At 45.1% G+C, this 14,259-nt stretch overlaps 2 protein-coding genes across 6 annotated transcripts in view; both read left to right on the plus strand.

Moving 5' to 3' along the window:
• Window positions 1-14,259, plus strand: part of LOC112996014 (inactive cell surface hyaluronidase CEMIP2-like) — a 58,351-nt gene that overhangs the window by 38,188 nt on the left and 5,904 nt on the right. For 3 of the 4 annotated variants that reach the window (XM_064517263.1, XM_064517261.1, XM_064517262.1), the window contains exons 19-21: window positions 9,881-10,063; window positions 12,308-12,530; window positions 13,031-13,132. In XM_064517263.1, the coding sequence (XP_064373333.1) occupies window positions 9,881-10,063; window positions 12,308-12,530; window positions 13,031-13,132 (508 nt within the window). Of the gene's footprint in view, window positions 1-9,880; window positions 10,064-11,736; window positions 11,916-12,307; window positions 12,531-13,030; window positions 13,133-14,259 lie in introns of all 4 variants that reach the window. The other variant, XR_010390709.1, reaches the window with a different exon arrangement.
• Window positions 1-14,259, plus strand: part of CEMIP (cell migration inducing hyaluronidase 1) — a 121,568-nt gene that overhangs the window by 35,594 nt on the left and 71,715 nt on the right. The window lies entirely within an intron of this gene.

The raw sequence follows: 14,259 nt of genomic DNA on the forward strand, positions 1-14,259 counted from the left end.
TGACCCATTGTCTTCAAGGATGGATTCAAATTTTAAGGCAGCACTGGGTCTTTGATAAAACTCAGCTTGACGTTTACCCCTTGTTCAAGCAGCAACATAAACACATTTCACTCTTGAAAACCACAGTGTGGTTGTGGTTCTCTTTGTCTCTTGTGAAACCAATTAAGTTATTTGAACAGGGCAAAAGTTTGTAGACTTTTCTGGTCCAGAAACAGTTGGCAAGGTGTCTGTTTTGTAGAACTATAAATAAGAAATATGCTGTAGCAGGAGAAAACCGCAGTTTTGCTTCATTTCATTTAAAAGCATCTTGCTAAGAAATAATTGAGAATGAAACTTGCAGCAGCTCTCTGACATTGAGTACACTGGACACTAACTACTGCGAGACTTACGGTGATGCAATGGCAATGATGAAATGTCCAGACGGCATGTGAAAACATGGGCAAAAGTGGTTCTCACGGAAGGGTAGAGCAACTGAGGTGAAAAAGAGGATTTGAGAGTTTGAAGAAAAACAAGTTCCGGCTTAAGCAGTTCCATATATGACCTTTACTAAACGTTGTGTCCAACCCCTTTTGAAATGGAAGAAGTCTCAAATTGTGGAGCCCAAAGCAGTCGGAGTTAGAAAATCAGGGAAGGTTTTACCTGTCTCAAGTGGCCTTGTAGTTCCTTTCTATTCCAAAATACTGAATAATCTGCCAAAAAATGAGCTCTTAACATAGTAACATCTGTGCAAAAAATATTTAGTGCAAACCAAAATAGTTTGATGAGCATGAATAACAGTATTCTAGGATTAATAATTTCAGACATAGCTTTATCGAACAATTAAACTATTTTTAATCCTGTTTTGTAAAGCAATGGATAGATATATCCAGGACATTGTTTTCTCAGCAAGACAGCCCTTGTGTTTCTGGACTGACTGCTCTGTGCTGGCTAAAAGAAGGTCAGAGGGGAAATAAGGAATTTGACAGGGAGATGTGTACCAGGATTTGGTTTTCTTTGGAGATCAGGCATAGTATCAATGCTGAATATTTGTATGATTAACACTTTCACTGCCTCTGAAGTGCTGTAAAAAGGCCCAATGAAGGTAATTCCGGTTTCTGCTTAAAAGGCTGAAACATCAGAATTCCTCAGGTGGGCAGGAGCCCCGTCGGGACGAGTTCACGTGATTCAGCTGCAAGTGGCAGCGCTGCTGACTTGAGCCCGCTGCGAGTCCAGTGCGATGTGTTCAGAGGCTCTGCTTGGGCACGTTTACTGAGTGAACGAGGACACCAGTTATGGCACAGTCACTGAGCAGATCCTTTTCTTTCTATCCATGGACGCCTAAAGGGTTGTTGCAGTACATGTGCCTTCAGTGGACTGATTCAAACAAAGTTTAGACTAATTGGAAAGGGGACCCAAAAAAACCCCAAACCTTCCCTATGCAGTTTCTTTACTTCTACCAAAACATGTAATTAAACCAAGCCAAACTGCTGTATCTGCACCTGCTCTAGCTGCAACTATGCAGTGCAAACTCACATGTGAGCAAGCTGTCTAATGCAGTCCAACCTTCCTTCCCATGAGAGATATACTTGTTTGCATTTATCTCGGTAGCTGTGCCACTAGCTGACTGATGAGCAAATTTAAAGCCATGGCTGAGACCTGCAGGTTGTGTTTTCAGGCTACTGGGTGATGTAGGAGGCTCAGAACAAATGCCTTTCTTTAGCTATGGGTAGGGTTGTCTGTCTAATGGCTGGGAGTTTTGTTGGGAGGATGAGAAGAAGGCCTGCTGTTGATGCTGCTTGAAAGAGTTAATGCAGGACGAGCAGCTCCTGAACGTTTGGCAAGTGAACAGAAGGCGAGTGCCAGCTGGAATTTTGATTACCAGGAGTAAAGTGTGCCCCAGAACCAGTCCAAACCTTCTGAAGTTTGTTCTCAGTGAGCATAAAGTGTGTGCGAAAGCTTCATGAACGGGGCCTCAGACCTCTCCACCATGGGCTTCGTCTTTTTGTTGGAGCAGTTTCCGCCCCCTCAGGCCTGTTTCTGTGCTTTCTTGGGTTTTGTGCTTCACGGAAGAATGGGGATTATCTTTAAAACTGAGTTAAGGGCTTTGCTTAAAATTACTATCCCCTCCCTGAAGCACAAAGGCCCAGAGAAAGTGTCAGGCTTGATATGAGGGGGGGAGAGGGGCTGGTAAGGCAGGAGGAGAGCTTGGAAAACATTATTTGGTTGCAAGGAAGCGCTTCCTTTCAGGTGCTGGAAAACAGTGCGAAGATCAGCACTTCATACAGTAAGCAGAGTCAGAAATTAAATCCTTCAGTTTAATGACCTAGTCTTTGTGTGTGTGCAAATTTCCTAATTGCAGAAGCAGCTAAGGCAAATACTATTATCAAAGGCACAGGGCAGTTCAGTAAATCAGTCCAGCTTATTTATGTTATCAGAAGATCTAAAGATAAGAATTAAATCTCCTCAAAGCACATATCTGAAGTATTGTGTAATAAATTGCATTGTGGAAATGGCCTGAGAAGCACTGGCAATTAGATTAAACTTTCCTTGTGTTTTACGAGCACACACAAATACCTGTATGCTTGGTCTATTAAGGCTCAGAGGGAAGCGTTTTCCCTTATTACAGCTCTCTGCTGTGGGTCAGCAGAGAGAATTTCGGGGTATATGTGAACAGCTGGTCATATAAAGAGGGGTGTTTTCTGCAGCTTGGGTGTCACAGTCCTGCGAGCAGGCGCTTCCCTTTGCACCCCAGCTCTCCCGGCGGATGCTGGCTCCAAGGGAAAGTGCAAGGCAGCCTTCTCCAGGTTTAGTCTTCAGCCCCTTCTTAGCTTCACCTGGAGAGACACCAGGCATGCAGTGAAGCTTGTAATATTGATGTTTCATGCCTTGTTGCAGGAGTTGGATCCTTAGGAGAGCTTTTCCAAAGATTTTGTGGCAGGGGTTGGCCAAGTGAAAGAGCAGATGTCCATGTTTGCGCCTGGGCGTGTGTTCAACCTTTCCTCGTGGTGCTGCGTTTGTGGGGGGACGGGAGCAGGTGCACGATGTCCCTATGTTCACCAGACTGCGTTCTGTGCTAGGGCTTGTTGTCATATTCACGAGAAAATAATCTTAATTATCTGAAAATTCAAGAGCCTGGAATGAGCTTGTGTGTAGAGTAAAAAACAGTGGGGCCTTCAGACGCTTGGCGATATGAAACCTCCAGGATGTTGTGACCCACATCCATCCTGAAAAGGAGACTTCAGTGCAGGCAACCAACCTGTGGACCCCGCGTCCACACTGAAATGCCAGGGGACTGGTTATATTTGTCTTTTTCAGTGTTGTGTAGGTGGGTGTTTTTCCTCTGACTTTTCTCCAATGCCAGTCTGATTCATACTTTCAGCTACTTGTCATTTTTGTGATTAAATTCTTTAGCAGTGATAAGGTCTGGAGGAAAACAAAGATAATGAGACAAGGCTAGAATGTGCTTGTTGCAGACTCACCCAGTTTATGGATATTTCCTAAATTGTTTCTTTTTCAGCTTAGCTACTATCTGAGCTGTTGCCTTTGCTTCCCAGATTGATTGATAAATGCACAGGAAGGTGAAATTAGTATTTCGAAGTAGAGCTAACAGTTTAAGTCTGGGACTGCTTTCTTGTTATTTGTATGTACAGGAATTCTGATCTAGATCTTCTAGATCTGGGTGTGATATCAGTAACTCCAACGCTATTTCCATGATGATAAGTAAGGTCTAGTTGGGTCTCATAGTTTGCCTCCACCAATAGCATCCCTAAAAATGAATCATCCAACCACCACACCACAGAAGTCAGCAGATATATTTACACTCCCTTCTGCCTTTTTTAATATCCTTTAACCCACAGGTATTAGTGGACAGAAGATATTTTCAAAAAAGAAAACAAAGCTAAAACATTTGCCAAAACACTAGCTTGCAGTTTGTAGCATTTTGGCATGGCTAGGCCAAAAGGGGGGCTGGCATTTCCGTGTTCGAGTGATCCTAAAAAACCCATCTTTGCCTCCTCGCATCTGCAGCCCTTGCTGCTCTCTGCCCACCGCGGCGTACGCTCGTGGCTGACCGGCAGCAGGGACACTGTTAACAAGGTGACTGAGGAGGGACATCCATACGGAGCAGATCATTTCACAGGACGAATTAGAGCAATTTGAGCATCAAACAGGCCCAGGTGTCCAAGGCAGACCTTGCCACTTGTCCCTTCCAAGCCCAGCCCATGAAACCTGCAGGTTTTCCTTTGGTTTCACCCTTCTCCCGACCCAGGGATCAGGGCTCTGGGCTCCTCCGGGCCACCAGCCTCCTCTGACCTTATGCATGTCTCCGAGGTACATCAACAGGAAAACACACGATAGCCAGCAAGGTAGTGCTTGGGAACGCGTTAAAAAAAGAGACAAATAGAATTGTTGTACTATTCCTGCAAGAAAGCATCTGGGGTGGGGAAAAGACATCAAAGATGATAAGATAATGTGCTGTGTTTAAATACAGGAAGTTCTTATTTTTGCTTGAATTCAATTGTCTGTGAACCAAATGCTGCCTGACCAAGAACTTGGTTTCATGAAGATAAGTAGGAGTGCAGCTCGGGGCAGGATCCGTTATATAATTTGTTGAACTTCGGAAAGCAAAAATCATTCTGTTTGCCTAAGGAGGTACAGGGGTAAAAACAAAATTTTCAGTTTATAATTAAAAATGGGCTATATTTTTGAATTTTTTGCCATTTGGCATATCCTAAGTGGTAACTTTTAGGAAAGGCATTTAAATCTCAATACACACAACGATAGTTAGCTAAACACATACCTAACTTGTTAGCAGCCCTGTAGCAAGCTGTCTTCCAGAAGTGTCTAGCCTGAATAACAAGGTCCTGGAAAAAAAATTGTTGGATGTTTGCCCCGTAGCTGTGTTTGTCATCGCGGGGGTTTGGATGTGTTTAACGGACTTGAGTGGAAGGCAGAACCTTAAAAAGAAATGTAGCAGAAGAGGAGGAGTGAGCGCCAGCGCTAACGAGCCGGTGGGAAATGGGGACCTGAGGAACAGAGCCTGGACTGGGAGAGGGCGCTGAGGACGTGATCCCGGTCCCTTGCAGCTGCTCGTGCCGTCTCAGCAACAGTGAGAGGCGTGGGTATTTCCCACTCTGTTTTCCCAAAGTTGGACAGCGATGCTGGTTCGGCTGGAGGTGGCTTGTTGAATGGGAGTTTTGTGCCGGAGGAGACACTGCCTGGTGTGGGGCAGGTTCTCGTGAGGCTGAGAGATGTTTTTGGAGAGAAAGATCAGAGTTGTGTTCTCCTTGAGAGCGTGGAGCAGTGACCGCTTGTGAATTGTTCTTGGCATGGGCTGGAGGCTGAATGGTGACCTTTGCTTTTTTTGCCTTTTGAAGTGCAAAATTTGGTCTGTGAGAGACAAACATACAGAAGCCGCACATGAGGACTTACGCTTACTTCCCATTTTATGAAAGGGAAAGTTTCAGATTCTCAGTTGTCTCATTCCCTCTGAAAATTCGTCTCACATACTTCTGACCAAAAGATCAGAGCAATTGTTTTTAAATAGGAGTAATAACAGTTGGGGGAAGCTGACTCACTGGATGAGAGTCTCTTGTTTTTTTAAGCCCAAGGAAAAAATAAGTAATTTTTCAGTTGTACGCTACATTCCCTCACTGGCTTACCCCAGATTTTCATCAGTGAGATCAGGAGTTGGACTCTGCACTTCCAGGGTCATCAGCTACGTGACATACCATGTCAACAAACGTGGTGGGAGTTGTTTTCTAGAATAATATTCATCAGCTTAGAAGTTCCCTTGGCTAAAACACAGCTAGGATTGTTGTCTAGTGTAACCAGCAACCCCAGCACCAGATCATGCCCATTTTCCCAAGGCTGATGCTCCATCCTCGACAGTCAAGGGACACATTCACAATATTTAACCAGTGTTCATTGGTCCTCTCCCTGGAGGGGGGAATCCCAGACGTACACTCTTGCTATGTTTGTTGTAGCCAGATCCCATCTCCAAGTTGCGTGACTTGCTTTAGACCCCACCACTCACAGGAGTCTCCCTTTCTCCTTTGCCTTCGTCACGTTTCTTTGAGTTTCTTTGCTTTGGGGAGTTTGGGGTTTAACTGTAAGAGTTGTTTTGAGACCTGTAAATGAGGTATGTATGTGTGTACGTGCAGATATGTATCTACCACATGTCCAAGCACAGGAAACCTTGCCTGCTTGGTGTCTTTCCCTCTTCCTATTTTTTGCTTTCAGTTGTCCCAGGAAGACTGGTCATTGCCAAAGCACAAGGATACTTTTTTAACATTTTGCTTCGTGTTTTTGCTTCATCCGAAGAGCTGCAAATGTCAACATCCTGGTGAAAAAAGAATGGCTTCTTGGGTTTGTTTCACCCAGCCATCTCCAAAAGGAAAGAAACAGGCTAAATACATTCATGAAAATACATGAAACACACTGTGTGGATTGCTGAGTGAGAGCAACAGAGGGGCAGGAGTGTCAGGTCTGATACAGGCTGATTTCAGCAGACCCTTTAACATTTTCAGGGTGGTATTTCAAACTGGTGTGACTCTGAATTGTCACTAAACAGTGACTTCGTGCTAGCACACATTTAGTTTTGCCTCTTCAAATGCCCGTTTTTTGGTAGGAACACATAGGAAAATGCTGGCCTGATTAAAAGCAAACAAGAAAAAAGGAAAGAAAAATATTCTTTATGTCTAAAATAAGCTGAACTTTAACTCTAGAAAAGATTGTGAACACAGTTATTTAGTTTTGGGATGAAATCATCTTAAATAGCTTGAAAGTTTTCTATACATGCTAATATGATTATCACTTAAGGTGACAGCTATTTCAAAATTTGGTGTTCCACCTGAGCACATTTTTGTCTCTCTTGCAAATAACTCCTGAGAAAGAAAGAAGGGTCTTTTGTATGTTGCTCAGTGTGGCTCCTACCCCTTGTGTTTTAAATGATTTTTCTCCCCTTTGTTTATGCAAGTCCTTGAGCATGAGAGAAAGTAAAGCTACAGATGCTCCCAGGGGACTCAGGCAAGGGTCTGAAATTACTCTGAATTCATAGTTTGGGATGTATTATGATTTCAGTGTTTTATCTTCTTGAAAACAGATATGCCTCAAAAAGTGACTGATAGCAGAAGACCTATTGACTGCTAGTGCAATTTGTGTTCCTAAGTCCCGTAGTCACCCATGAAGATCCCAAGTGATGTTATGCTGGCGCTCAGAGTGGCAGGACAAGGACTTCTGTCCTTACAGGGCATTTAGGATGGGTCAAATTTTTCTTCCTCTGTCTGCAAATATTCCCCCCAAAGTAGGAAGCAGAAAAGAAAACAGACTAGAGAGGTTTAAGTACAGAAATAAATGAGGAGCCACAGTTAACTGACCAGCCTCAGAAAGAGAAAGGCTTTCTGCACCTGAGATCCAGCCAGAAGGTCCTCTGTGGCCAGTGCAGTGGCTGAGGAAGGCACGCACGCTTCTGTTTCCCTTTGAATGCAATCTTCAAACCCTCCATGCCTGATTACAGCTCGTAGCCTGAGGTTGCATTTCTCCTTCAGTTATGGCAATGACTGGAAGAAAGACATCTAAGCCCTATCTGGTTGCCAGATGCCAGGCAGAGTCCTGCAGGCCATCTCTCAGTAGCTCTGTTGTTTCTTGCTTTGCTTTTCCTAGATATAGCGGAACCAAATTCAGCAGCACCGCCAGGTATATGGGAGAGGTTTTACAGTGGATTCTCTACAAGCTGAAGAAACAAAACCAAAGTAAAGAACTAAATAGGAAGCTGTTTAATACCACTAAGTTAGAGAGAAAACAACCACCTTACTCTTTTCTATATTTATGCAAAGGATAACTTCTGATAACTTCTAATATCTTCTCATCTGACGTCTCCTCCCAAACCCTTTGTTGTGGGAATGTACTTATTCTCATCTCTTCCACCACAAACTCCAAAGTAGATGCTTTTCATTTGATCTTCTCAGCCTTGGTATAATATATTTCAGTATTTCACTCAGTCTGCTCACATGCACAATAGGCTCTAACAATCATATTCCCAAATGCCCGGAGACATCCGGGGACAAGACAGTCACAGCTGTGGGTTTTTTCACGCTTTTTTTCCTTCACCCTCCAATTTCCTTTTCTCGTGCCTTTCTTGTTCCCTGGGGAGGTGGCAGTCAGCGTAACACTGCACCGAAGCTGGTTCCCAGCGTTCAAGGAAGATGACAAGGTCTTTTTGTGACAGTGTCTTCAGGGGATGAAATGTGCTAACGCAATGCAAATCACCCTTATGAAACAGCTGAATGTCCTGGGACCCTGTCCTAAAAATATTCTACAGACATGGCTCCAGTGCATTTCTTTCATTTCCTCTAGTAAGAGGCCAAATCATCTGAAAATGCATCCATTTCTAGCTGTCCTGTGTTATGACACAGCTGGAGTTGCTTAAAATCTAGAGGGCAGTATTTGGCTTAAGCCGATAGGTCTTGGTATGGCTTTGATTTATTATTCTAGAACAGCCTATCCCCCCTTCCATCCTGTAGATATTGTTTTCTTTTGTTTTAATGAGAAAATCAGAAGAAGACTGACAGAGCTTTGCTCTTGCGTTGTTCATGTATAATGCAAAGTAGAGCTCTAGGCATGTAGACTCCCAGGTGTCTCCAAATCAAAGGGGTTTCCCCCCATTTATTGCTCCCTATGGATGACAGGTCATTTCAGTGGAGCCTTTGGAGAAACTTTGTCTTGCACAGCCTTGTAGGACCCAGAAGGACAGTCGACGAAGATTTTATTTGTCTATCTCTAAGCCAAATTTATATTCTCACATTTTAACCAGGAAACTAGGTAATGAGAAGGATATGTTTAAAGCCTGGATGGCTTCTGGTAATATTAGGAAGGTTCACCACAGGCCCAGACACCCGCATGGGGCACATTGAGCCACTGCAGAGGCTGAAGAGAAAAAAATGTTTAAGCTAAGTACCTTGGTATTCAGTTTTTGTTTGCAAGTGTAACCTGCTTGTGGCTTTCTGCTGCGTTTGGTAGCCGTAGTGAGTGCTCTCCCAGCGGAGTGCCTCACTCGGGAAGGACAGGGCATCGGGAGTTTGTGGAGGATCCTTCCCATCGGTGTCAGAATTGCACCGTACTGGCATCTTTGGCTCTGCTGCTTGTAAAGTAGGTTTATAGTTTGGAGCCAGTTTTCATCTCACGGGTGGCGATGCAAATCAGAGGGCAAAGGAAAGCCATAGCGGCAGTTGTTTGGCTGATGTAAATGTGCGGGCCGAAATTCTGGTAGACAAGAGTTAAAAGACCATTTAACTTTTTCCTTAGTTATTCTAAACTTTGAATGTTGAGGAGAGAGCGGGGGAGAGAGAGATTTTAATGGAAACCATAATAATAAACTTTGCTGTAAAGTGGAGGAAGCAGGTCTTTCTAAACTGTGGCTCTGGTTCAAGTCAGAGATTACTTCGTAATTCCTGAATTTGGCCCCTGGGGAAACGTCTGCCGGATCCTGGTTCCCTCTCCTGCCGCAGCTCTGGATGCACTGAAATGAGCCGGGGTGCCGCCGGACGTGGCCGTGGATATGCGTCTGGTCATACCTCAGCCTCAGGGGGCCGGGGAGAGAAAGTCTCCGGTTTTAAGCAGTCCTGGCACCTGCCTCAAAGTCCTCCGAGGTCAGTCAGGGTCTCTGGATCACATCTCTGGTAATAAGCAGCCGTTGTTTCCAGACAAAGAAAGTAAAACTCTGCTTTTCTTTGGCTTTGATGATTTTTACTTTTTTTTTTTTTTAAGGAGGAGGAGAACCTCAAAGGACATTTCTTTGTTTTTCCCCTAAAGATTAAGCTCTTGGCTGAAGACCATCCCTCCTGTCTGCAGGCCCTAAGTGTTTTTTCTCTCTTTGCCTCTGCCCGCCCTGTTCTGCCGACAGAGGAGACTGGCTGCACGTTGCCCTCTGCTATCCCCGGGAAGCCGTTTTCCACGTGGTGGCAGATGTCTACCAGCGACGGACGGGGACGGTGCACAGCGTAAAGCACTACGGGGCCGCTGCCTCCCGGGACGGTGCTCTCAGCGGCACCAGCGAGCGGTTCTTCTACTTCAACCGGACATCAGGGTGAGTGGAGCCGCGCGGCCAACGCTGGGGATCCTCCTCGCCTGCCCCGGCACCTCCTCTCCCTCTCTCCCAGTTAAAATTCGGCGTGGCCCTCTCACATGCTCCTCTCACTGCATTTCAGGCCAAAATGCAGTTGCAGACTGGAGCCTCTGGTCTAGGTCTACCTGCATACCACCGAGCAGTGCCTTGCACTGCTGTTAAGAAAATGGCTTATTTTGTGCCCAGCCCTACCTCCTTTGAGGCATCCCAGCTGCTAGTGCTCATATCAGTGGAGCTGTGGGTCTGGTGTAAATATTTGGTAAAATCCATTCATCCCAAAGGACCGTGACAAGGAGCCCTCTCTTGACTCCAACACTGAAATAGTTTGGGAAATTTCAGCTGCTTCATATTGATGATAAACTTTGTAATTAACACTCTCTAAAAATAGTTTGTTTTTAAAAAAAGGAGAGCATCTTAGTGCATCTCTTATATTGAAGTCATAAAATGGGTGCTAGAGAACATGCACCAGTTGTTCCTCAAGTAATATTAAAGAAATTCTTCGGGTAGAAAAGACGCTTCTGTGCCCGAATTCCACATGCGAGTCTCCGGTAGGTGCCACAACTGCGTTAAACCCCGAGCGCAATATCCAGGTGTGTGACTGGGTGCAAGTCAGCCCTCCGTGCTCCCATGGGACGTGCGTCGCCACCTCCGAGCAGGGCCAAAGCACCCACAGCTGGGGCCGAGTCTGTTTGTTCTCAGCTTTTCAGAGGAGCAAATGTGCATTTATTTACTTATCTACTTATCTCCCTGTCTTTGGGGCTTGTTATTGGGAACTCTAGATGCAGCACAGTACCAAAAATGAGTAATAGTAATACCACCCTTGAAAGAATCTCGAACACCTTTGGTTAAAAAAACATATTACGAAACTGTATTTCTCGGTCAGCTAAAATAGTTGGGGAGGGAAAAAGTGTTTTTGTGGTCTAACCATGGATCCCATGATGCTTTACCTAACTAAACAGCTCATTTGGAAATCAATCCACAAATGCCAGATTTTATAATAAGATGGGGTGTATTTATTTGTTCAATCATAACATGTGAGCAATCAAATCCCAGAATGCCTTCCTTGCTCACCAGGCCTTGATGATAGGCAAGTCTCTCTCATGATAGGAATTGTGAAACAACAGTTTACTATTTAATCCTCCTTTTATTTTTTGGAAATAAAATGTCACCCAAATTCTGTAAACGGATTAGTTACTAGGGAAGAGTGGGGGAAACAGTTACGTGTGTGGGTCTGTGGGGGCAGAGCCATGAACTGCCAGCAGCCATCTGGACCTGGTATGTGCAGATAGATGGGCCTGACCTAACTTAATTCTGGCAGTATCAGCCTTTTGGTTCTTTGTTTAATTCAGCATTGCTTTTTTTAGCCTTTGAGAGGATAGAAGTTAGGGAATTGGCTTTTTTCTTTTCCTGTTGTTGTTTTTTAGACTTGATTTCATAATAAGTGGGATTTTTCCCCGTCTTTTTTTAACCCCACGTGCTGGGTCCTTGGCGAGGAACCAAGCTTACTCATTCTTGTTTCCAGAAAATAGAAACAAATATTTATTTTTAAAAGGAAAAGAAAGAAAAATGCCTTTAAAGCACAGGCATCTTTTTGATCCTGAAGCCGAGCTGAGCTGTTTATATAATTTCCTCAGCCTGAATTACAAGCTGGACACAACTGAAAACAGCTTAGAACAGCTAGAAAAAGCGAGCTCGGAAGGCCAGAGGATCTGGCTGCCTGCGAGTGTTTGGCGTGCGTGCCGAGGGCTCAGCTGCGCCCGTGCGACGGGGCCGTGCGATGCAGCGCCGCGTTGGGAGATGCCGGTATTTCCAGGCAAGTCAGTCTGCCCTTGTGCGGCAGGGTGAGCACCGAGGCTCCTCTGGCTGGTGCAGGGTGCTTTGGGGACAGGGTGGGGTGGGGACGGCCCCGCGCTGAGCCGGCTGGTGAAGGTGGCCGACTCGGGCATGCAGGCACGCACGGGGCGCTCAGCAAGCGCCGCTGGTCTCGGCGTGCCAGGAGGAAAGGGGAGCTCTCCTTGCATCCCTCCAGGACCGCTTCTGCACGCCCAGCTTGCTCCAGTGCTGTATTATGCAACTGTAAGACAGAGTTGTTTTGTGATGCTGGGAAATGATTAACGCAATTCAGCAAGTGCAGACTCTGTCTGTGGGCAAGTTTTCCTCTAAACACACAGCGGCTTTGACCCCTCTGTTTTCTCTCTTCTGCAGGTACCTATTTGTTCACCTGCAAGCCCACGAAGCTCGGGAAGGACACAGCTACTGCTCCGAGCAAGGCTGCGAACGTGTTAAGATCACGGCAGAGATGCCCACGGGGGGCTCCTGGAGCTGTGCCCCGAACCCCTTCCCGGAGCACAGCGGCCGGCCGGCAGCTCCCCGGCACCTTGCGTCCCAGCGCCTGGCCGGGCCGTGCAGGGCCTGCGGGGCCCCTCAGGTACCACCCGGCAGCTTGCTCTGCCGCGTTAAGCAGCATCTAGGTTGTGCAATGTATGTACATCTGCGTAACGTCAGTTCATTCTCATAGTGTCCAAGGAGAAGCCTTAGGGAATTCCCCTTGCGTGCAAGTCTGAGCAGCATCATGTAGCGTAGATGGAAGGGTGCCGAGGGTGTAAATCCTGTAGAACTGTTTCAGGCTCATACCAATTTTGTAGCCAGGCAAAATATCTGAAATTCATATTCAACTTTTTAACTTATTTTGTGGGAAAGTGGACTACATGACCTCCAGAGTTCCTTGCCAACCAACATTGCCATGATTCTTTGATAAAAGCTCTCTTGCTAAGGAACACTTATATGTGAACAAGGACCATAATCTACAAAAGTTAATTCTTAAAGTTTTGCAATCATACGTATGAACATTGGTACCTGATGTCATTTTGTTGATGAAAACTAGTTAGCGAACCAGTTTTTAAGTTTCTGTCTTTTGTGTAATTGCAGCTTGTTATCACTAGCAAACCCTCAACCAAGTATGTAAGAATACAGATCCAGTCTCTCAGCACGGCTGACATACAAAACCACTTGACGTCTGCGTTCATTAAGGTACGTGTTTTACCACATTTGAAATGGTGATTAAACAGGGGAAACTTTATCTGCAATGAAAGTTATTGCAAAACCTTGCTGAGCCTTGATGAGAGGAAATGGGATGTTCCACTGGAAGATCCAGCTACATTGTTCTCCTCTGTAATTAGCTCCATTAAAGCAGCTAGGAGCTCGTATTCTATTCAGATGAGGATTTGAGCTCTTAGAGGGGAAAAAAAAAGCCTTTTATCACCTCAAAAGAAGAATTAACGCCACCACTCTAGTATAGATGAATGGGGGGAAAAAAGCACACCAGAAGTCACTGTTTGCAAAGGACCCAGAGGACAAAAACAAGTGTGTTTTTCTGATTCTCTTTGCTGGCACTGCACTAAAAAACAAAATTAACTATATTTTCATTACTGAAAGAATTTGGAGTTGTCAGGTTGTCCCTGCAAGTCCCTTACATGTCTGCCTAGATGGAGAAGGGTGACTATAAAACCGTGCTTGCCAGGACACTATCTAGGTTAACATGCCTGTATGCTACTGAATTGCAATCATTGCTAACAAATGCCAAGCAAAGCTAGTACAGCGTCCTTAAGGAATCAGAGCAGCCAAGATTTCTTGCCATGTGCACTGGCTGTGTTGTCAAAAATTAATTCAAAAGCATTAGCAAGTAGGAGTTATTTGAGGAAGCATCCTCCTTACCTGCGGGGAATTGCAAAGCCCCGCACGTGTGCAGCGCTTGCAGGCTCTTTCTAGCCAAGCCTGCTCAGTGAGGTGGCAAAACCAGGGGTATCCACAAAGCCTCTTTGCATTTTCCAACGCTTTAATTCAAACCATTGTTTTCCAAAGGAAGTTTTATTTCAGACACATGTACTCTTAGCCAAATTAAAGCCTAGGCTAGGCAAACAATAAGGATTGATGTTTGAAAGAGGATTCTTACCCTCAACTTTAAAAGGCTGAAGAAATATTGAAAGAATGGAATGAAGGAGAGAAGCCCCACACTACTGAGGCAGGTGTTTTGTTCATGTTTTGCCAAATGAAACTCAAATCTCAAAAAATATTTTAAGTTATCCAAGCTTCCACAAGGCTTGAATTAATTTTCTTTTCAAGGAGAGGGAGGGACAGTCCCACCCTCCCTCCTCCTG

This window comes from Dromaius novaehollandiae, chromosome 10 (genome assembly GCF_036370855.1).
Source record: "Dromaius novaehollandiae isolate bDroNov1 chromosome 10, bDroNov1.hap1, whole genome shotgun sequence".
NCBI classification, from domain to species: Eukaryota; Metazoa; Chordata; class Aves; order Casuariiformes; family Dromaiidae; genus Dromaius; species Dromaius novaehollandiae.